The 22,834-nt window shown below is 39.1% G+C and overlaps 1 protein-coding gene across 1 annotated transcript in view; it reads right to left on the bottom strand.

Moving 5' to 3' along the window:
• Nucleotides 1–22,649, bottom strand: part of LOC126356318 (dehydrogenase/reductase SDR family member 4) — a 31,779-nt gene extending 9,130 nt beyond the window's left edge. The window contains exons 1-4 of the mRNA XM_050007282.1: nucleotides 22,507–22,649; nucleotides 22,052–22,307; nucleotides 10,509–10,655; nucleotides 9,973–10,107 (exon numbers count right to left, since the gene is read on the bottom strand). Of these exons, the coding sequence (XP_049863239.1) occupies nucleotides 9,973–10,107; nucleotides 10,509–10,655; nucleotides 22,052–22,307; nucleotides 22,507–22,649 (681 nt within the window). The remainder of the gene's footprint in view (nucleotides 1–9,972; nucleotides 10,108–10,508; nucleotides 10,656–22,051; nucleotides 22,308–22,506) is intronic.
• Between the last annotated feature and the right edge of the window lie 185 nt (nucleotides 22,650–22,834).

Genomic DNA, 22,834 nt, shown 5'->3' with positions numbered 1-22,834 from the left:
ATAGATCATTTGAACAATTATTTTATTGAAATGATGTGGAATGAATCAGTATTCTTGTTGATATTGCTCTATGAACCAATAAATTGTACCTCTTACCACTGTGGGTTTCCTTGTGCTACCAGTTAGAACACAGGTGGTGACAATGCGCATCAAATTTTCACGTATTTCAGATTTTGTGGTTTTTCTGCCACTTGTCTCTCATTGGAGCTTTTACACTGGTCATTTCTGCAACAATGACACACACACAGAGCTGTGGTGGAATGATTGTTGACTATGTTCTCCCAGGTTCAGCTGCTGGTTGTTCACCTACTGCTGTAGCCCCCCCCCCCCCCCCCCCCCACCACCACCCAATAATGAATCCACAGAAGATTGGAACACTTACAACAAGCAGTTTTTACCAACATTCCATGGCATTCCAGGTGGTGGACACAAAGACCTGTAAGGCTCTTTCTTCACTGTGGAGACCACTTAGTATGTATCACTTAATGTGAAAGTCAGTTCCTCTGCAAGAACCAGTCACTTTCTTTTGATGATATGTGTCACTTGCTGTCCTCCTGTGAATACAAACATACGCACATGGCCACTGAACATGTCGAATTCTACCAATGTCGCTAACAGCTGCAACAGCTTGGGCGGACAAGCTTCACAGTCTCAGTCGTACTGGTCATGGCTAAGTCTCAGGAGTCTTATGCAGAACCTATGGTCAGACATGCAATTATTTGTTCAGCCCCAGATAAGAAGGTGCGCCAACATGCCTTTCAGTTTAAAGACCTTACGTTAAATCAGGTTTCAAATTTTGCACTTTTGTTATATGTCTCCACGCTGCAGGCCACCAATTAGAGGCATTTTTTGGTAATGGGAACAGTGAATGCCACTTCCTTTGTGACCTCTTGTTTCGTACAGCACAAGGACGGTCCACCACAAGCACTGGGCATCTTGCTGAATGTAAAAGGAGAGGTTACATAGCAGCATTATTTCAATCTTAATCCCCCCCCCCCCTTTCCTTCTTTCCCACTGCAAGAATCTATGGACATCGACACTCAGCTGTTTCGCCATCATGTTCATTGTTGTCTGCAGACCAGAACAAACTTTTCACTCAAATGAGGGTGATGGATAAGCCACTAATCCTACAAGGCAACAAGGGGGCCACTGTGTCCCTGTTCAACTCATAGACGTATGCCACGCTAGGGTCCCCATCATTGGTATGCCTCAAGCAACACTTGGTAAGCTATTACAAACAGCAGATTCCTAATCTCCACTGACTCACATGCACACAGTTTCATCAACGTGTTCATTGTTGTCTGCAGGCAAGAAAAATTTTTCACTGAAATGCTGGGGATGGATAAGCCATTAATCCTACATGCCATAATTTGCTTAATATCATAGGGAGTGATTAGACTGATCTGCTCAAGTAATCATAAAGAAGCTGTTCTGTGAGCTTCACTTCTGTTATGACTTCAATATCTCTACTAATTCATGATTTACGGCTGACTTAGTTTAAGAATCAGTTGTCCATCCTGTTACATACCAGGTGGTTAATGATGCAAGTACTGAAAATTAATTTGGGTCAGATGCCTTTTCATATTTTGGTTTCTTATTGTGGATGCAGCACATCTGGTGTCACATCAAGTGCCTTATCATGAACTGGATTCCTTACATGCTGAGTTTTCGGATCTCTCTCTCTCTCTCTCTCTCTCTCTCTCTCTCTCTCTCTCTCTCTCTCTCTTTTCTTTTTTGCCCCCAACTGGTGACCAGTAGCTTTATGTGACCAGTTTAAGATGGAGCTGAATTGCTTCATGTCATTTGGAGTTATCAGACTAATTTCCTTAAGAGAGTGGCCATGCCTTAGTGATCATAAAGTAGCTAAGCTGGCTGGGGGTCAATTCTTTTCAAAAATCGACATGGCCAAAAATCTCATTCAGATTCCGTTTGATGAAGCATCAAAACAGTTGCTTGTGGCTAACATGCCTTTCAGCCTCCATCAGTATTAATGGCTAATGTTTGGGGTCCCTAGTGTGCCTGCCATATTCTACATTTTTTCAGAACAAGTGATGACAATTGTCCTTCATTGCATTATCTATATTCAAGATATTGTTGTGACAGATGATCACCTATGTAACCTCCATTCTCTGTTTACTATTCTATAGGCCATGTGTCTCAAATGCAATCTCACTGTCACACTTTTCCCAGCCTTCGTGCATTTTTCTGGATCATGAAATTTCCCAGCAGGCCACGTGACTAATAGAGCATGTCACTGCCATTATAGGTTTGCCCGATCTATCTAATCTATGAGAATCTCAGCAAAGTGTGTACTATCGCAAGTTTAATTCCAAAGTGCCTACTATCATCTATCCCTTGTACCTGTTGCTTCAGAAAGTGCTCCTTTTGTTTGGTCTGCAGCCTGTGAGCATGCTTTTATGTGGTTTAATGATAGCCTTTGCTGCGTGTCATGTCTTGCAACATTTCAACCTTGCAACCATCTGTTTTTTGCTATGTATATGTCTCAGTATGCAGTGGGGGCAGCCTTATGTCTTTGTATCAAAAACACTCATCTTGGCTCGGAAGCCTTATTCTCCAGAGGAAAAACAAACTCTTGCTATTGTCGATGCCTTAAAAAATTTTACGTGTTCTTGTATGGTTCAAAATTTTATTTGAATTGACAATTTTTTAAGGCTTCCTCTGCAGACAATGGCATTCACCATATCACGATGCCTACTTACATTCACAATTGAACAGCAAGGTGGACTGGCTTGTTTCAGACACAGATATGCAAGTATGTAGATTTCCTGGCCGAGGAGGCTCTCACATTTTTTTAAGCTGTTACAGAATGCTGTCAACTGGGGCCAAGAGTCCCACTGAGCTCCTGCACGCCATCAGCTGTGGATGCTGCTCAACTTCTTGCTGCGAGGCAGGTGCCACCAACAGTGCCGGTTTTGTCAACATTAGGCCCAGAATGGCAGGCTGAGCCAGGGCACTTGGATGGCACTGTCACTGGATTCCAAATATAGTCTGCAGCCAGTGTGATCCCCTGGTGGCCACGTCTTCATGGTTCACACCAAAGCTCAACTAGTGGCACTTCACCAAAACTAGTTGCATCCCAGAATGAGTGCAGAGCTCCTCCATTATGCTCTGGACCCAGTGTCTCATTTTTCATTGGTCCTGACCACTCTGAGGGGTCAAGCAGGCCTGATTGTGCCCACCTACCCAGTGGTTAGGGTTCTGTCAACACCAATGGTAGGTTTGCTTCCTGCAGCCGGTGCTGGCACCTCCTACTGTGCTCAGCAGGTGCTGCTGTCAGCGGGGACAAAAATCAGATCTTCATCGCCAAAGCTCCTCTCCAGTCTGGTGCCATCACTGCCCTTATCGATGCTCCTTGTCATGGACTCTGTTGCCCAAGTAGCTCTCACCTTCCAGTGGTCCTGTCCACCAGTTGCCCTGGGCTCTGCATGCGCGGCCTTGATCCACTCAATTTTGCCTGTATGCAGTGGTCCAGGTGGATCAGCAAATTCTCATACTTTTGGTTGCCTCTCCTGACACCGTCAAGGATGTTACAGACATCTCTTCAGTCACAGTATTGTGTACAGCAATGCATAGTCTTTCCCCCTGCAAGAAAGGAGTATAGTAACCCACTGGTTACTGCCTGCAGCAGACATAAATCGGGTGACTATGGCAAGTGCAGTGCATGTCAAGATTAAAACAGAAAAGGTGTCTGCTCACCAACTGCTGTCGTCAGGTTTTCAATGCACAAGCAGCAGCACACCAGTAACACCTGATGTGGATAGTGCCTTTTATAAGAGCGTCCTCAGGCCTCCAGACCCTCAGTTGTTAAATGGGTTTGACATGTGCAAAATACTTTCACTGGATTTTTGTTGATGTGTTCCTAGTTTGCACACATACCACATATAAAAAATGTGTCGCCCGCTGTGGTTGAGTAAATGTGTCTGATGAACAGTAATTTTCTATAATGATTTTCTTGACTGATGTTGAAATATAACTCCCACTTGATATTCTTACGTTGCAATGGGAGGCAATTCAAGCCTCTGGACCTCTTCAGAGGTCGGGTAAGCTAAGGCATTTGAGCCATCTCATTGTGTGAAACGTATTCCAGCCAGTGTTACATTTGCGACAGGCTCCACAGTGTGGTAAGCAGTTGACAGCTCCAGATGCTGAACATTTTTACATAAAGCTCACACAACAGCTTCAAATAAGTACTCACTTAGTGAACTGAAAATAACTTCAATGTATAAACATGAGCTCAGTGAAGTAATTTGGTCTGCTCACATAAGAGAACAGGGCAGGAAATGCTGGGGAGGTATAGTCTGTCAGTAACCTGAAAAGCAAGAAGCACTCATGGTGGAGAAGGTAGCCTTTTCCTGAAGAACACTACAGATGCCGACAGGATGAGTAGGAATCAGTTTGCCCTATAGCAATGTGTAGAGATTTACTTACCTTCTGTGCATGTGTGTTTCTTGCAATAGTAATTCATAATTGTATTAAATGTAGTGTTAATACATTTTGTGCAAAATAAACACCCCCCCCCCCCCCCCTAGAATGTCTGTGCACTGTGTCGCCAGTGATTCATAAGGCACAATGCGGAGAGTTGGTGGAAGTTTATGAAAACCCTGTAGTTGCTTCTTGTGATGTGGTTTTTTTATTTACGACGTCCAATGGGACCAATCAGGAGAGTATGGAAGATGAGGCTGCACAGTGATTTCATGTCTTGTGCAATAGTCTCACACCAAGTAGGATGAATGTGCAGGTGTATTATTGTGATACAAGAGCCGTGAATTGTATCGCCACATTTCAGGTCTTTTCTTCTCACATTTTCTCATAGGCATCACAAACATGTCCCGTTAGTACCACCAATTAATAGTTTGTCCCTGTGGCACAAATTCATGAAGAACTAATCCTTCAAAGTCAAAGAAAACTATCAGCATGGCTTTGACAATTGACCTGACCTGATGAGCTTCTTTTTGGTCTTGTAGAACCTTTCCCAGGCCACTGTGACGATTGAACCTTGGTCTCAACATCCTAACCATAGACCCACATCTTGTCACCAGTTAGGATTCTCTAAAGGAACATCTCATATTCACTGAGCAATAAACTTTGCAAACTGGCTGCAATCAGGATGAGACCAGTGCCTTGTAAATATGAAGAAGAGTTGCATGAACACAGAGAGTGGTAAGCCTTCACATACAGTTAGTCCTTAGTTGATGAACAGGCAGCAGCCACAGCAGCTTTTCATCAAAGAGGTGTTGCAAAAATCAAGACAGTTCAACATGTCCAACCACTGGGTACTCAAGTAAGTTCTGGGTCAGGATGGACAGTGGTATGACAAAAGTAATGCATGAATTATGTTTTTGTGAGGAAGAACTGAAAGCCATGGTAATGGTTCCAAGGGAAAGCCTTTAGGTGGTGCCTTGGAGCTGGTTTATGCCAAGGCTACAGAGTGGAAGCTATACTAAATACAAAAGTCATTGACACATCGTGCGGGTGTGACCAGCGGTCCTATGGATGTCACTAGCCCATTAATAACAATGAGGAAGAGTGTGACACATACCATGGCACTGTACAAGATGCATTCAGGACATGGAGTATTGGGGAGGTACCTAATAAGGATTATGGTACTTCTTATCTCGTGAGAGACAAACCGTTATCTCTTCGTACCCATGGGGAGCTGAGTGATGTACCAACTCTAACCTGAAACAACTGGTGGGATAAAGGCCGATGGATAAAAATCAGTATGGAGCTTTGAAAGCTCACCATGAAGGGTAAGTAAAATTTGATGGTGCCAGTCAACATGTACATTAAAGAAGACAGCAACTTGGCACTTAGAAAGAGCATCTCAGAGTGATGTCTCCAACCTAATCAAACGGCCAACTGTTCATCGTCCCTTCCTGAAACCAAAATGCCCCTGTGATTTGAAAAACAGCCTAACCATCCTTTCAAGCACTTTGCAGAATACAATGATGAGGTTAAGTGGCTGGAAGCTGTCAATAAACGTAGGGTTTTTTACTGGTTTATGGACTGGGACTAGTACTATTTGACTATTGTAAATGGAAAGCACTTTTTACCCCAATACAGTAGAAGACCATGAGTAAAGGACTTTGAATAATATGCAGTTGTTGGATCATCTGATTATGAATTGTACCAGAGCCTGAGGCCCTATAGTATGACAGGTCAAGAGCCTGAAGCAGGTCCAATTTCAGTGAGAAGTTCATTATATAAATTTGCATAATGGGGGTGAAGATTAGAGAGATTTCTTCAACTGTGTTTGAAAGGTAGACAGGTACCAAGAGAACACTGACATTGTCACAAAGTGGGATGTTGAGTGTTCAGCAAGAACTGATGCACTGGTTCAAATACTACCATGAAGAAAGAGACCCAGAACAGTTGTTGATCTTTGGTGGCCCAAAATACTATGGAGTTTGGCCCGTACCTGGGATGAAGAGGAATATGTTTCCTTGGAGTAAACATAGGACTGCCAGAATTGCTTCTTACCATGTATAATTAGACAACAAGCTTTACAAGAAGCCCCTTAAAAGTGAGGAGGAGGTTGTGCAAAGAGACCATTTGACAATCCTAAATACCTGTTGTAATGTTTTTGGTCCACCATGGCACCAGCCAGTGGTTGAGCAGGCCTGTAGAAAGAGGAACAGCTGTTCCAGCACCACATATGATCGCATCAGAGATATATTCCACTACCTTACTGATGCAATCTGACACAGATGGAGTGCAGGCGACAGCAGGGATATACAACTGTCAATTGTTTCTCAAAGAGCCCGACATGGCAAATGGTCCAGCATGCACTGACAACGAAGTGATATAATCACCAGAAAGTGATCACAGTCACAAGGATCACCACTGTAGCGAAGCAATGAGATTTGGGGGATAAGATCATAAAGTTACAAAGTGGGTCGTATGTACACTTGAAAGACAAATGCCTGAAATGCTGTCATTTAAAATACGGATTGGGGGTAAGAAATACTGCTTCACATTGCAGCAGTCACACATGATTTTGACATTTCCTGGAAGCAAATTCCGCTCAAAAGAAGGTCAATGTGTCGGTGTTTACCCTGTTGTCTGTCGGACCTTGAAGTGGGTCCCTCACTTCTCTAAGTGTTTCACAGTTGTTTGTCGATCTGCAGCATTAGATCTTGGAGGAAAGTTAATCCCTGTATCATGTTGAGGTTCTTTTGGGGCATGATGGGAACAGGTGTGTCACCATGTTGTTAACAACTGTATGACACTGACCCCACACCTGGTCAGGCTGCCTGATGGGTATTAGGTGATGTTTTCTGCACAGCCCGCATGGTAATCAAAATATGTGGTGTAAAATAAGAGAACACAGCAGGAGAAGCCAGAATCAATGTCCTGTGAGCAAGCTAGGTTGTCATCAGAATATCTATCGTAGACAGTAAGTCTGAGAAAATAAATAGTGAGAGAGTAAAGGACGATGTACTGCAATGGCTTGCGGTCCATAATCATCACACACACACACACACACTTAAACAGTTGCGAGCTCCACAATTATTGGAAAGCCCATGACTGTATGAATACATTTATTTTTCATGATGGGTCCACATTTTCCACTACCAGTCAATTTTAACTACTGTTTTATTGTGCTAAGCATAACGCACTTTAAGACTTACTTTGTTTCCAAGCTTTTAATACTCATATTTTCATATTAAGCTGGTAATGCATGTGTTTCTCATGATCAAAATACTGTATTATCATTATGCTTAGCCTTTGTTTCAAACATATCAGATTTTTGGACTTCAAGAATTCACTCACTCACACCATCAGCAAGCAACGTAAGTAAAATGTCTACTCAGAACAAATGTATACACTGTAGATGAAATAAAAGAAGATAAAAATGAATCTCTCAAAAAAGAGTGCAATTTCACACACTCTCCATCCAGCTACAAAATGAATTTTGCTATGTTAGATGCATTTAGTATGCAGTGAAGGATAACCTTAAATTCAACAATATAAGTACACAATAATTACAATTTTCACCACATACTTCTAGAAAAAATTACCAAAGGTTACTTAATATTGAAGCATCACAAAAAAGTATGCCCAATGTTGAGAAAACAGCATATCATTATCAAGCTGGGGTGTCAGACTGTAAGATAGGGGAAAAAAAGTTAAAATCACATTTTACGGATCTTAAAAAATCTCATACTGCAAAACATAACTTTTCCTTTTTCTTATTGTCTGCCTATACATGTTTCATCCACTATGTGTTGTCTTCGGTGGGTCTCAATTGTATATCTGAAATGTTTGGATTTCACATGGTCACCTGCTGTTATGCACTTTATGAATTGACAACATGTGTTTTTTTCGCATATTGTGCAACGACATTCATTAACAACGGCACATAACAACAACAAAAAAAACTACTTTTGGAAACTGATATAACTTTGCTTCACTGACATAAACAATTATTTTCATAGAGGTACAGCACAAACATAAAAATCCTTAGTACTTAGCTTTCTCCCACCACACAGTTACCACAACACCTAGCGAATGCATGATTTCCGGTTTGCAGGCTATTGTGGTATTGGGAATGTACAGAAATGCATCATAGATGGCTGTAGCTGAAAATGACTATTAGAAAGGAATGCCTTTCTCTTCCCACACTCATATTATATTACATTTACCTGAAACTTCCCCTCTCTGTTAGTTTATCCTAAACTGATTTTATTTGGCTATATTTACAGCATCAGAGTCATAAAATAATTTAAAACTTCCAACATCCTGGACACACAAACATGGCATTTATTTGTTCAGTTATTGATAATACTTTGCGTAAGACCTAAAATATTATAAACGAGAAACAGATCAATCATATCAATGTTATTTAAAGTAGAGAGTGCACATGATATGAATGGAGTAAGAATAACATGAATGTTACACTTATAAGAAAAATCAAACAATGGAAAACCCAGGATGGAATAACGACAATGTTATGAATACATACATTGCTGTTCATCATATAGAGGAGACACTGAGCTGCTGGCAGGCACAACAAAAATACTGCTATACATTTAAGGTTATGGATAAAAAAAGCCTTCTTCTAATGCAGAAAACACACACACACACACACACACACACACACACACACACACACAACCACTGTTCCTGGACACGGGGGCTGGACTGTATATACCAACTCTGCCTCGTGGAAAAGCAATTAGTGGGTTGTGGGGGTAAGGAGGATGCTGGGGCACAATGAGGAAAGGATAGCAGAAATGGGATGGGGGAAGTTGTAGTGCTGCAATATATCCTGTTTTCCTGTAACCCTCTCTGGCTCCAACCTTCATCAGACTGTCTTTCACCCACCTATCCCCTTCCCAGCTCCCACTCCAGCCCCACACAGTTTTCTATTCCAACAACGCACCCACCAATGTTTTTCCCCTCCTCTCCTATCTGCTCCTCTGCTTCACCCCCTCCCCCCCCCCCCCCCAAAAAAAAAAAAAATCCATCTGAAAACTCCTAACTACACTGAGCAGCTGTATTGTGTCTCTACCATGTCCCTACATGTTTCCCATGCTTACTCTGCTATCCCTCCCCCTCTCTGTCAGACTCTCCTCCTTACCCCTACCACCCATAGATTGTTTTCCACCAGGCAAAACTGTATATGGCCAAAGACAATGGTTGTGTTGTGTTGTGTTGTGTTGTGTGTGTGTGTGTGTGTGTGTTCTACTTTTAGAGGAAGACCTTTCAGCTGAATGCTCAAATGTATAGCAGTCTTCTTGTTGTGCCTGTCTGTAACTCAACTTCTGTTCTATATGGTGAGTAGCAGACATCCCTTTCATAATATTGCACTTATATGGAAGTTTTATATTATTAAGAGATGCATTTACAAGGAATGTTTTTATTATTAAGACACATAACTTAAAAAAGACACATTTTCTGATAATGACAACTATCATATTTGCACACAGAACTTTCGCAAATACTTACAGCGCTTGAAAATCTTGTTTTAACAATTCCTGGTGCAACACAATTCACTCTGATATTATCTTTTGCCAAATCTACTGAAGCAGCCTTTGTCAGACCCAGAAGAGCAGTTTTGCTAACAGAGTATGCTCCCAGCAACTGAAATGAAATGCAATTCATAACCCAGCACAAGCCACATTTATCGCTTTATAATTTCAGACAAAATTAAAACAGATCAAAATTTTTCAGTCTTAAATGTTTCTTCACTCCTTCCCCAAAATTTAAATTTTCCTTTATTTTACACAGATCATATTCTGTGTCTACTAAAGTTAACCTCAAACCTGAAGTCTATTTTATTGTTCAAGTGTATACACAGTGCTTAAAAAACAGGTTGAGTTTTTGCGATCTTGTAATTATTTCGTGTTAACTGTTTTGGCTTGTGTGCAAAAGACTGAACATAACTTTAACATGAGTATTATACAGCAAATACAAAGCATGATGAAATGAGACTGTGAACTTGTGAATATACAGATCATAACAATCACTATTCAATTACTTACACCTAGAGGTTGATATCCAGCAATGGATGATATATAAATTATTGATCCTCCACCTCTCTTTCTTAAGTAAGGCAATGCTTCTTTTGATAGCAGAAATGCAGCTTTCACATTAACTTCAAATATTTTGTCCCATACTTCCTCAGGGCACTGAAATAATGGTAAAGAATTTTTAAATAACAGTTGCATAAAACCATAATAATATAAAGTCATATACACATTACTATGCCTGGAAGCTGTGAAGGGAAAAAAAAGCATTACATACAAATAATAATTTGATTAATCATCATAATACTTTTGCTATAGGATCAGCAAGTGATAAATACAAAAAAAAAACTGATAATTCTTACATAAAGTCATACCCATTTTTTCCCCTCAGACTGCTATCTGGGCTGTGCTTTCCTAAAAAATCTAATTCCTTCAGAAACAACAGTTGATTAAGATGATCATTATCTTGGTATTTTTTTCACTTTCTGTGGTGCTTCAGTAAGAGCGATTTGTACCAGGCAGATGTCAATGAATTCTGCATCTTTATTTGGGCATTAATAGTTAATACTCTAACTTTCCTCAAACCACCTTATCTTTTCCCAAATATTATTTTGTGGGCTATCCTTGTTGATGGAGATGCAGAATTTTCTCCATTTCTCTCTTTTCTTCCCTTCAGCACTCTTTTCATCCTTGTTTGTGCCTTCATGAGGAAGACATAATCTGTGGTCATGTTTTATGTATTCATAATGCTCCTTTACATTGCTGTACAACTTCTGCACATTCATTGTCATGCAACTTCTGTGACATTCTCATAGGCTGGTGGAATGTCTTAAGTCATTATTTGTCTGGAAGTTGTTCACTTTCTGTGTAATTTCTCACGTAGTCTTTTACCCATCTGTCTTCTCTGTATTTCATCTTTGCCTTGGAATTATCATTTGTATTTAAGGTGAAGGTGTTCCTACAGTATTTAATGCAGGCATGTAGTCTAAGCCTGGGGTACATACAATTTCTTTCTGTCTTGCTTCAATACAATTAGTTGGCTGGCCATGATTATGTGTATTACTGACAGTGTTTTTGTCATTCTTTGTACATTTAGTGGAAAACCACCATCATGTATAATCATTGTTTGTTTTTCCAATAACGTTTTGATAACTTTGACTACTCGGCCTTCCTTTCTATATGAATATAAAAATGACAGCTTCCTCTGCTACAATCATTACTTCTCCATGAGGTGATACTTATTTAGTAGTGTCAACTCTTTTCTTTATATTTTGTTGGTATTTCCACCATCTGTATGTTTTAATCCCCTAAGTCTAATTCAGTGACCACAAACAAGAGATGGACATTATGCCCAGATGTAACTAATAATCAATGAAAACATCTCATATTATGTTGGTGCATATGTTCATAGCACTTTTGCTTCACATGTCGGTATTCCAGTTACTATGGGTTTATTTATCGATGGTCATTTTTTATTTGTAGTTCACTGTTGTCATGAGAGTTTACATACTGTCATTTGTGGATAATGAATGGAGCTATGTTTGCTAAAAATGGAGTGCCAAGTGAAGAAATTGGAGCATTTCTGACATATTCTTCTGTTTGATTTCAATAGTGGGGTGACAGCAGTGGAGGCAGCCAGAAACATTTTCTGTGCATACGGGGATAATGCCATTTGACAGAGCAAGTCCCGAAAATGATATTCTTATTTTAAGGAGGATTTTTTTCACATTAGTAACTCTTCACATTCAGGAAGACCTTCAGGGTTTGATGAAGATTGTTCAAACGCATTAATCCACAACAGTGTACTAAAAAACTGGCAAATGTGATGAACTGTGATCATTCCACCATCACACAGCATTTGCACGCAATGGGGAAGGTTCAAAAATTGAGTGTATGTATACCGCATGCTCTAAGTCAAAAATCAAGGAAATTGGCATGTGGCCATATGTACACCTCTGCTTGTCATCGACTGGCTTGTGAACAACACTTATCATTCCTATCCTGTATTCTCACTGGTGATGAGAAATGGTGTCTTTAACCTAAAATAAGGAAAAGAAAGGAATGGTTGAGCCATAATAAAGTAGTTAACTCCCTGTACAAAGACCCCACTTCCACAAAAGATAATGTTGTGCATCTGTTGGAATAATACCTTAAACTGATTGTAACCATCACTGCTGACATTTATCGTAAACAACTCAGATGTCTTGCACAAGCAATCCAAGAACAATGACCGGAGTTGGGGACGTCAATCTACATCCACTTTATTCGCCTCATCCCTGCCTCAGATTTTCACCTTTTCCACCTTCCACTGAACAACCTTCAAAGAACTTTCTTCACAGATGAAAATGCACTCCAAACATGGCTCGACAAGTTCTTCACCTAAAAACAATGTGATTTCTGAAAGTTAACCCACTGTTGGCAGCCTGTTGTAAATTGTGAAGGAGAATATGTACTTTCTGTTATGGGTATCTGCTGTGTTTATTAAAATTAGGGAAAAATGCTATGAACTTAAGCACCAACCTAATACAAAGCACAAAGGGCTCCAAAAAAATCCCTACCTCAATAGTAATAAACTGAAGAAACTGCAAAAAGATGGGAATTTAAGGAGATGGGACCTGGATAAACTGAAAGAACCAGGGGTTGTACAGAGTTTCAGGGAGAGCATAAGAGAACAGTTGACAGGAATGGGGGAAAGAAATACAGTAGAAGAAGAATGGATAGCTTTGAGGGATGAAATAGTGAAGGCAGCAGAGGATCAAATAGGTAAAAAGACGAGGGCTAGTAGAAACCCTTGGGTAACAGAAGAAATATTGAATTTAATTGATGAAAGGAGAAAATATAAAAATGCAGTAAATGAAGCAGGCAAAAACGAATACAAATGTCTCAAAAATGAGATCGACAGGAATTGCAAAATGGCTAAGCAGGGATGGCTAGAGGATAAATGTAAGGATGTAGAGGCTTATCTCACTAGGGGTACGATAGATACTGCCTACAGGAAAATTAAAGGGACCTTTGGAGAAAGGAGAACCACTTGCATGAATATCAAGAGCTTTGATGAAAACCCAGTTCTAAGCAAAGAAGGGAAAGCAGAAAGGCGGAAGGAGTATATAGGGCGAAGTACTATAGGACAATATATTGGAAATGGAAGAGGATGTAGATGAAGATAAAATGGGAGATATGATACTGCGTGAAGAGTTTGACAGAGCACTGAAAGACCTGAGTCGAAACAAGGCCCCCGCAATAGACAACATTCCATTAGAAACTGACAGCCTTGGGAGAGCCAGTCTTGACAAAACTCTACCAGCTGGTGAGCAAGATGTATGAGACAGGCGAAATACCCTCAGACTTCAAGAAGAATACAATAGTTCCAATCCCAAAGAAAGCAGGTGGTGACAGATGTGAAAATTACCGAACTATCAGTTTAATAAGTCACGGCTGCAAAATACTAATGCGTATTCTTTACAGACGAATGGGAAAACTAGTAGAAGCCGACCTCGGGGAAGATCAGTTTGGATTCCGTAGAAATGTTGGAACACGTGAGGCAATAGTGACCCTATGACTTATTTTAGAAGCTGGATTAAGGAAAGATAAACCTACGTTTCTAGCATTTGTAGACTTAAAGAAAGCTTTTGACAATGTTGATTGGAATACTCTCTTTCAAATTCTGAAGGCAGCAGGGGTAAAATACAGGGAGCAAAAAGCTATTTACAATTTGTACAGAAATCAGACGGCAGTTATAAGAGTCAGGGGGCATGAAAGGGAAGCAGTGGTTGGGAAGGGATGAGACAGGGTTGTAGCCTATCCCCATTGTTATTCAATCTGTATACTGAGCAAGCAATAAAGAAAACAAAAGAAAAGTTCGGAGTAGGTGTTAAATTCCATGGAGAAGAAATAAAAACTTTGAGGTTCACCGGTAACATTGTCATTCTGTCAGACACAGCAAAGGACTTGGAAGAGCAGTTGAGCGGAATGGACAGTGTCTTGAAAGGAGGGTATAAGATGAACATCAACAAAAGCAAAACGAGGGTAATGGAATGTAGTCGAATTAAGTCAGGTGATGCTGAGGGAACTAGATTAGAAAATGAGGCAATTAAAGTAGTAAAGGAGTTTTGCTATTTGGGGAGCAAAATAACTGATGATGGTCGAAGTAGAGAGGATATAAAATGTAGACTGGCAATGGCAAGGAAAGCGTTTCTGAAGAAGAAAAATTTGTTAACATTGAGAATAAATTTAAATGTCAGGAAGTCGTTTCTGAAAGTATTTGTATGGAGTGTAGCCATGTATGGAAGTGAAACGTGGACGATAAATAGTTTAGACAAGAAGAGAATAGAAGCTTTCGAAATGTGGTGTTACAGAAGAATGCTGAAGATTAGATGGGTAGATCACATAACTAATGAGGAGGTATTGAATAGAATTGGGGAGAAGAGAAGCTTGTGACACAACTTGACTAGAAGAAGAGATTGGTTGGTAGGACATGTTCCGAGACATCGAGGGATCACCTATTTAGTACTGGAGGGCAGCATGGAGAGTAAAACTCGTAGAGGGAGACCAAGAGATGAATACACTAAGCAGATTCAGAAGGATGTAGGCTGCAGTAGGTACTGGGAGATGAAGAAGCTTGCACAGGATAGAGTAGCATGGAGAGCTGCATCAAACCAGTCTCAGGACTGAAGACCACAACAACAACAATAGTAATACTTAAGTTCATGCACACATGTTTTAAGAAATATCTACACAGGATAAATTTGCAACCCACTGCAGTGTGTAAATCAAGTGACAAAGAAAACACTGCGAATCAATCATTCCTCCAACGTCCAGGACAAAAATTGTTAGTGTGTCAGTGAAAAGTTATTAACACCTACTTATAAGAGCTCTACAGAAGAGCAAGTAGAAGAACTATGGTTCAGCTTTAAATGAGTAGTTTACCAGGCACTTCAAAGGCATGTACAAGAAGTTCATGACATGGGGGACCCCCCATGTCATACAATCACCATAAAGAAATAGGGACCACTATATAATAGGTGTTGAATAAAGCATAGATCTATATGCAGATAGTGTCAGTGGCACAAAAATTAGTGTCCAACGGCTCATCGACAAGATGGGAACTGAAATTGTAGCTACCATACCAAAATCGTAAACTCTGAACTCCATTTTTAAATGTTCCTTTGCACAGGAAAAGCCAGAAATATTGTCCTTGTTTAATTCCCCCAGCACTATGAAGCTGGGCCAACTAGATATCAGTGTTATAGGCATTGAGAAACAGCTGAAACTGCTAAAATTAAACAACGCTCCAGGGCATGATGGAATCCCTATCTGTTTCTATACAGAATTTATGGCTGAGTTAGCCCCTCTTTTAACCACAAATAAGGAAGATTGGAGCAGGATGTTACACAGGTTGGTTTCATCAGTCTCAGTTGCTGCTGCTTGCTAGCAGTCTAAACTCAAATCACAGTATGATCACAATATTTTGAGCAAAGGGGACACAGTTTCTAGTTTTTGCTGACAGTTTCCTGGATTTATTTTTTTCTGTTTATGAAACTGTAGATATTCATTTTTTTAATATAATTAACTCTCATTATTCACTATGTATTCAATGAAGTATATATACCGATTACATTCCATTACTGTATAAAGGTTGCACAACATTATTCTGTAGTAACATTGAGGCCTGTTTTCTCAGCTCATATTTTGTCTGAACTGTCTGTTCGGGTTTGGTTGTTAAAAAATTTGTGGTTGGCTGCCAAGTTTGACAATCCAGGCAGGCCTTTTTTATGACTTTTTTCAGATGAAGATATTGATAAATCAATAAAAATGGACAGACTAAGAAGAGTTTCTTCCATACATCATGCTTGCAACAGTGACAAAGGTAAAATGGGAGAGATTATCAACTTATAAAGCTGCAGCTAATAAAATTAATAATCAAAATTTAACAAGAACTGTAAGAAGATTCCTCAAAATGAGATTGTCAATGAAAAGATAGGTCAGCCTTGAATCACTATTTGCTAATTTCCAAAAAGAGAAAGTTTTTTCCAATGGTAACAAGAAAGAACCATGTTTTTCAATCATCCACAGTTTACTAAAGATTAACTCCAAAATAAATCAAAACACTGGATTACAATCTGTCCATGGTACATTCTATTAAATTTCCTAAATCTTGGTAGGATAATGGGTTTGCTGGAGGCGAATAGTTCACCGACTTTTGAACATGGCACCCCACTAAAGATTACTAGCTCAACACGAGCTTCTAGTTTCAGCCAAACAAATTTCAAACCTTTTTTTCATTAATTTGACAACAGCTCTTAGGCAACATAGTTTCACTCTCACAAAATTTACAATATGGACAAAACAGGTTTCACATCAGTGTACAGGCCAGTTAGAGCAGTTGCTAACAGCAAAGCTAAGGATAAATGATTCCATTGTATAGAATGCAAAATGTGGGCTTATGACTTATGTACCCCATGACCACACATCCAATGGGAATGCACTTGAAGTGACTAGACTTACTATGTAAGTAATTTTCTTAAGTATTTATTTAAATTATTATTTTGGTGTCTACAATGGTCTCGATTATGTATTAGTGCTCTATGACTAACATTGTTTGATTTTTCTATTCTTCATATATTTTTTCTTAAATAAATAATTTGGTTTTGCCCATCCAAATAACACATGCCAACCAAATTCAACATTTATGGCAACCAACTTGGAGTCTGGGCAGGCTGTTACAAAAATTTACTTCGAGAGAACTTTTTTTTTTTTTTTTTTTTTTTTTTTTTTAATATTAAATGTTGCTATAGCCTCAAGTACAAAATTACAGCCAAGGATACACTAATGATACCAAGATAAACTATAAACACTACCTCTTGAAAAATTGAAAATTATGAATTGTGAGACCTTGATCTGTGCTCCCGTTCCAATGATCCTTCCAACAAAAAGCCACATCCAGTTGTTGGAAGAAAGCACAGGTCACACTAGTCTATAAAGAGGGTGGTATAAGTGATCCACAAAATTACCATTCAATACCCTTGGAACCTATTTATTGCAGAATCTTATAACATACCATGAGCTCTATTGGAACGAGGTATCTCAAATAGAATGGCGTCCATACCAACCAGTATGGATTCCGAAACATCGATTACATGAAAGTCAACTCTCAGTTTTCTCAGTGACATTCTGAAAGCCACAGACTAAGGCATTAGACAGATGCACTATTTCTTGACTTCCAAAAACCATTTGATCAGTTCCAAATCTACACTTCTTATGAAAATTAGGATCATATGGGGTATCAAGTAAAACTTGTAATTGGAGTGATAATTTTTTTTCATAGACAGGGAGCAGCACATTATCTTGAATGCAGAGTCATTGAAAGATTTAGAAGTAACTTCAAATGTAACCCAGGGAAGGCTGTTGGGACCCTCGCTGTACAAGTTGTATATGAATGACCCGGCAGATAATATTTACAACAACCTCAGCATTTTTGCAGAATATGTGATTACATACAATGAATTACCATCTGAAAAAAGTTCCTCAAACATTCTATCAGATTTCGATACAATTTCAAAGTGATGCAAAGAGTGGAATTTTGCTTTCAGTGTTCAAAAATGTAAAATTGTGCACTTCACAAAATTAAAAATAAAATATCCTATGACTACAACATAAATGAATCACAATGGAACTGATCAATTCATACAAATATCTGGTTGTAGCAAATTGTAAGGATATGAACTAAACAATTACATAGGCCCAGCAGGTGGCAAAAGTTGATTCATTGGTAGAATACTATTGCAGTGTAATCAGTTTAGAAAAGAGATTGCTTACAAAATACTCAGGCAACCCACCCTAGAGTACTGTTAAAGTGTGTGTAATATATACCACACAGGACTAACAGGGGATTGGACATATACAAAGAAGAACAGCACAAATGGTCATGAATTTGTTTTGTAACGCCCCAAGGGCAGAAACCCCAATTAACAAACTTTGTGGAAACTTAAAGTAGGGAAGTGAGTCATCTTGACAGTGACGGCAACTATTGACAGTAAAATCTACACTGGTAATATTTTGATTAACACCTATATTATTCAAATACTGAGAATAGCATGCAAAAAGTGGAGATAAAAGGAAAGGAATACCGCAGATTCTTTATCAAACATCTATAGAATAAATTCAAAATCATATGAACGAAGGTTAAATCCAAGAAACTAATTCAGTCAATGATAACATTTATCATGGAAGAGAGTTGTAGCCACATTGAAAAGGAAATTCAATGCGACTACAGTGCAACTCAGATATGGAAATGTTCAGTTAGTTAGTTGCTCTTAAGTCGCTCTAGAGTTCTTTTGCAATAGTTGTCTGGATGTGAACACTATTAGATTGTTTCAGTTTTGGAAGTTAGATAATTTGTGTGGTAGAGACTGAAGTATTGCTCAGTCATTCGACTGATGAAAGTTAATCTTTACTGTTCTCAACACGATGGTATAGTAAGACGAGTGTTAAGGCTTCAATTGGTGTATCGGACTTAGCCTTGATACTGATGAACAGTTACAAACCTTGAGAGCAATGGATCAAAAACAGAAAAATGACTTGTAGTCTTGAGTAGGACACAATAAAATGAAGACACAAAGAAAGGCAAGTACGCCGATCAGTCAAAAGTTGTCATCAGCGTCACGATCACTGAACTGAACAGAAGTTAATCTTGAATGGCATATCAGTGTGCGTTTGTCGTAGGGACAAACAATTAATTACAGGAAGAACAACAAAATCTGAGTCAAAAGGTAAATCTTACATATCACCTAGCTCTTTAAACATTTTAAGTCACTAAGTGAGCACATCAATAATGGACAGTGGAGAGTGATTCGTATAAACCAGTATTACAGCATATTTTGAAAAAAAACATTTGCTCCAACGTAAGTTATATCTGGAGTTACGTCAGACCTTGTTAATAACTGGACATAGCAACGGAATAGAAGACCATAAGTTTACATTCTCGCTACGTATGACGTGAAAAATGACGGTAATGATGAAATCAAGAATCAAGATTTTATTTCATCACGGAACTAACTGGGGATAAAAATAAAAATAAACAATGGTAGTTTACCAGTTCGCGCAAACTGAGAAGACTGTTGTGGACAGATAAGAGAATATTTCTAAACCATGCGAGGAGTTGTGTTCTTATGAGAGTTACAGGTGCTATTCGACATCACACCGACAGGGAAGAAACTCGTTGCGAATCACGTCTCTACCCAGCGAATGAAGGAGGAGGGAAGGGATGACACAGTTTGACCCATCAAAGGGTCTCATGGAGATCCTGAAAAACCTGAACTGGCAGGTGTTTTAAGGCAGATGCAAACCATGCCTTAAAAACCTGCATACAAAGCTTCAAGAACCAACATTAAGTGAGATTAATCCAGGAATATACTACAACCCCCTATGTACTGCTCTCATAGAGATATGAAAGAAAAGTTTAGATTTTTGGTGTGTGTGTGTGTGTGTGTGTGTGTGTTTGTTTGTTTTCGAGCTTACAGGTAGGAGGAAATCTATAAAATGGCACTCTTACACTCCCTCCCTTCTCTCTCAAATTGATCACACAATCACTCTTATCTCAGATGTGCTAAGACGACAGTGAAAAAGTAAAAGGTGCTATACATGAGATTAAAACACAAGTACGACGAGAAAGGAGACGAAACAAAGGCACGGAAATATCAGTAATTGACCACTAACAAAATGCATGGGTGAGCCACTCGCCCTGTTAACACATTAAAACCACCACCTTAAAATCTTGGGAAAATGTTGGACAATTCATAAAACTTAAAAACTCTAACCACATTCGTTTGAACATTATCTAAAATAGAGGGCAGATCTGTCAGCATATCTTCCAGTGCCTGCTGGTTGGAATATAAAAAATACAATTTAGGACTAATTACAGTTTGCACAGAGGTGCTTTAGCATTCATTCTCCTAGAAACGACTTTTTCACTCTGTAGTAGGGAGCACTTATCCACAAAAAGCAAAGTTACCAGGTTCACGTCCCAGTCTGTCACACATTTAATATCTCAGGAAGTTTCGGTCATCCCTTTTGTGCTCCATATGAGAACAGAATGAGAAACTGCTCTAACAACTCTTACAATACCCGTCATCCCCAGGTAACAGTGTCATTGGTCTGGCTGACCTCCTCACCACAATGACAATGAGTGAGGTACGTCATCGATGTGCTAAGAAGAAGACTGATACAATGGATAGTACCCTCTGACGTACACTTCTTAATTGTTTGAAAAGTATGAATGTAGTTGTAGAGTCACAACAGGGATATTTGGAACAAAACTAGTGTATGAATTTCAAAGGGAAACAGAAATACCTTGCCATCCTCCAACTGCTTTTTTTCATGTAGGGCAGAATAAGATTCCTTTAATCACTGAAGTACAATTACTGTATGTATAATTTTGCATTCTGGTACTTAAACCTTCAAAGATGATTTAATAAATGTTGTGATCTTCGTCGTCATCACAGAATGCAGCTCATAAATGATGAAAGTAATATTATTATATGGCACTAATAGTCACAAATTTTAATTGACGTACTGGTAGTTTAGGTAGCATTACAAATGATCATCTCTGAAAGAGCAGCGTTATTATACTAAGCATTAGCTGTTTGTATTGGTGTTATTTTTAAATGCAATCACTTCAAAGCTAGACAATTTTATCTTCATGTACCTTCTTATGACTCACAAATCAAGTGAGATATCCAAACTTGTACTGACCCATACAAACTGAGCTACAACCTCTGTGGCTAGAGTTGCTGATGTCCTTGTGCTTTCTGCCAATATGTAAAGCAGAAATGAAGAAAGGTAATTCACAAATGTATGTCTCAAAAATAATTTGTATGTGACTGTCTTGGTACTCTCTCCATGCTAATAAACAAATATTTGTTGGTGTGAGTGGCCAATGTCATCTAATGGTATTTCGTGAATTTATGGAACTGACACTGTTGCTGCACATGGTTTGATTATTCTCAAAGCAGCAAGATTGTTAGCCTCTGATTCCTGAATTCAATCACTGCAATTTTTTTGAGTTTGCTTTCTTCTTGTGAACATTGTTAATCTGAGTAACTGGCTTTAGTTGTTAACAGATCAAAACCTGTTGTGAGTGCCTTGACTTCGACCATCCCATCCCCCTTCGTAACGTCTGCCCAGTACCATTTTGGATGAAGAACCAGATATGAAAATAGTTCTCTTTTTAGGTATACACATTATATTCGTCCCAATTTTATTACAGAGGCTTTTAACTTTTGTCATTATAATTACTACTAGCTTTACATTTTAATAACTGTAATCAGAATGGAACATGAGCATATAGAAACAATTGTGAATCATAGCATTCCTTTTTTTTAATGACAATCTTAGATAGTACTCACAGATATAACAAGTATCAGTCATACATAATTAAATCTAAAATAGAAGTAATGTGGTAATCAAGTGGTAGGGTCTACTACATACAGCTAGATCTGTTTTTAGCATATATGTGCAGTAAACCATACTTGTATATTACACAATGTCTAAAATTTCTTTACCTCTAGAACTTGGCTCACAGTTGGATTTACAGCTGCATTTGAGACGATTATATCAATTCCACCAAAATTTGAATCTGCCACTTGCAGCAAGTTCTGCCTGTCACTTGCTTTCGCGACATGGCAAGTAACACCTGTAACTGTATGTCCCTCAGCTTTGAGTTTCGCAACTGCATTGTCAACATTGTTTTGCTTTCTACTGCTTACAACCACTTTGGCTCCCTCTCTTGCCAGGCGCTTGGCGATGGCAAATCCAATGCTAAACACGACAAAGAAATTGTCAAAGGCTGAATGACCGAAGAAGTTGGCTACCTAACGTTATAATGATATGACATCGTGTAATTAAATGATGGAGTTCGTAACAAACAAAATTTTATGAGAAATTTTTCGTGACAAACGGCTCTCACTGTATGTGAACCGAAAGAAACAGTTCCTCGTAATAGTACGAAATTTCTTACCCGTCTGTCGAGGCCGTGACAACTGCAACTTTTCCCTTTAATTTACCATCAGAATGGCCCATTGCTGCGGTACGGTTGAAATGTATAGTCGGACTGTATACGTTTCGGAGGGAATTATAGCTACGAATTGCCGACCTCCACATTACTTCACACTTTCATTCAGGTTAGGTTACCTACGCGATAATTCCGTGTAGGGTCCATGGATCAACTTCACGTCTATCAGCAATTGGTACTGCTGCAGACAGATAAAGCAGAGAACTTTGTTACCCATGATGTGTTTTGAAGCCGGGAGCTAAAATTTGTTTACATATACCGAGAAACAGTAGTT

This window comes from Schistocerca gregaria, chromosome 3, assembly GCF_023897955.1.
Source record: "Schistocerca gregaria isolate iqSchGreg1 chromosome 3, iqSchGreg1.2, whole genome shotgun sequence".
In the NCBI taxonomy this organism is placed as follows: Eukaryota; Metazoa; Arthropoda; class Insecta; order Orthoptera; family Acrididae; genus Schistocerca; species Schistocerca gregaria.
The sequence above is the reverse complement of the archived record's forward strand: the minus strand, read 5'-3'. Positions and strand labels throughout refer to the sequence as shown.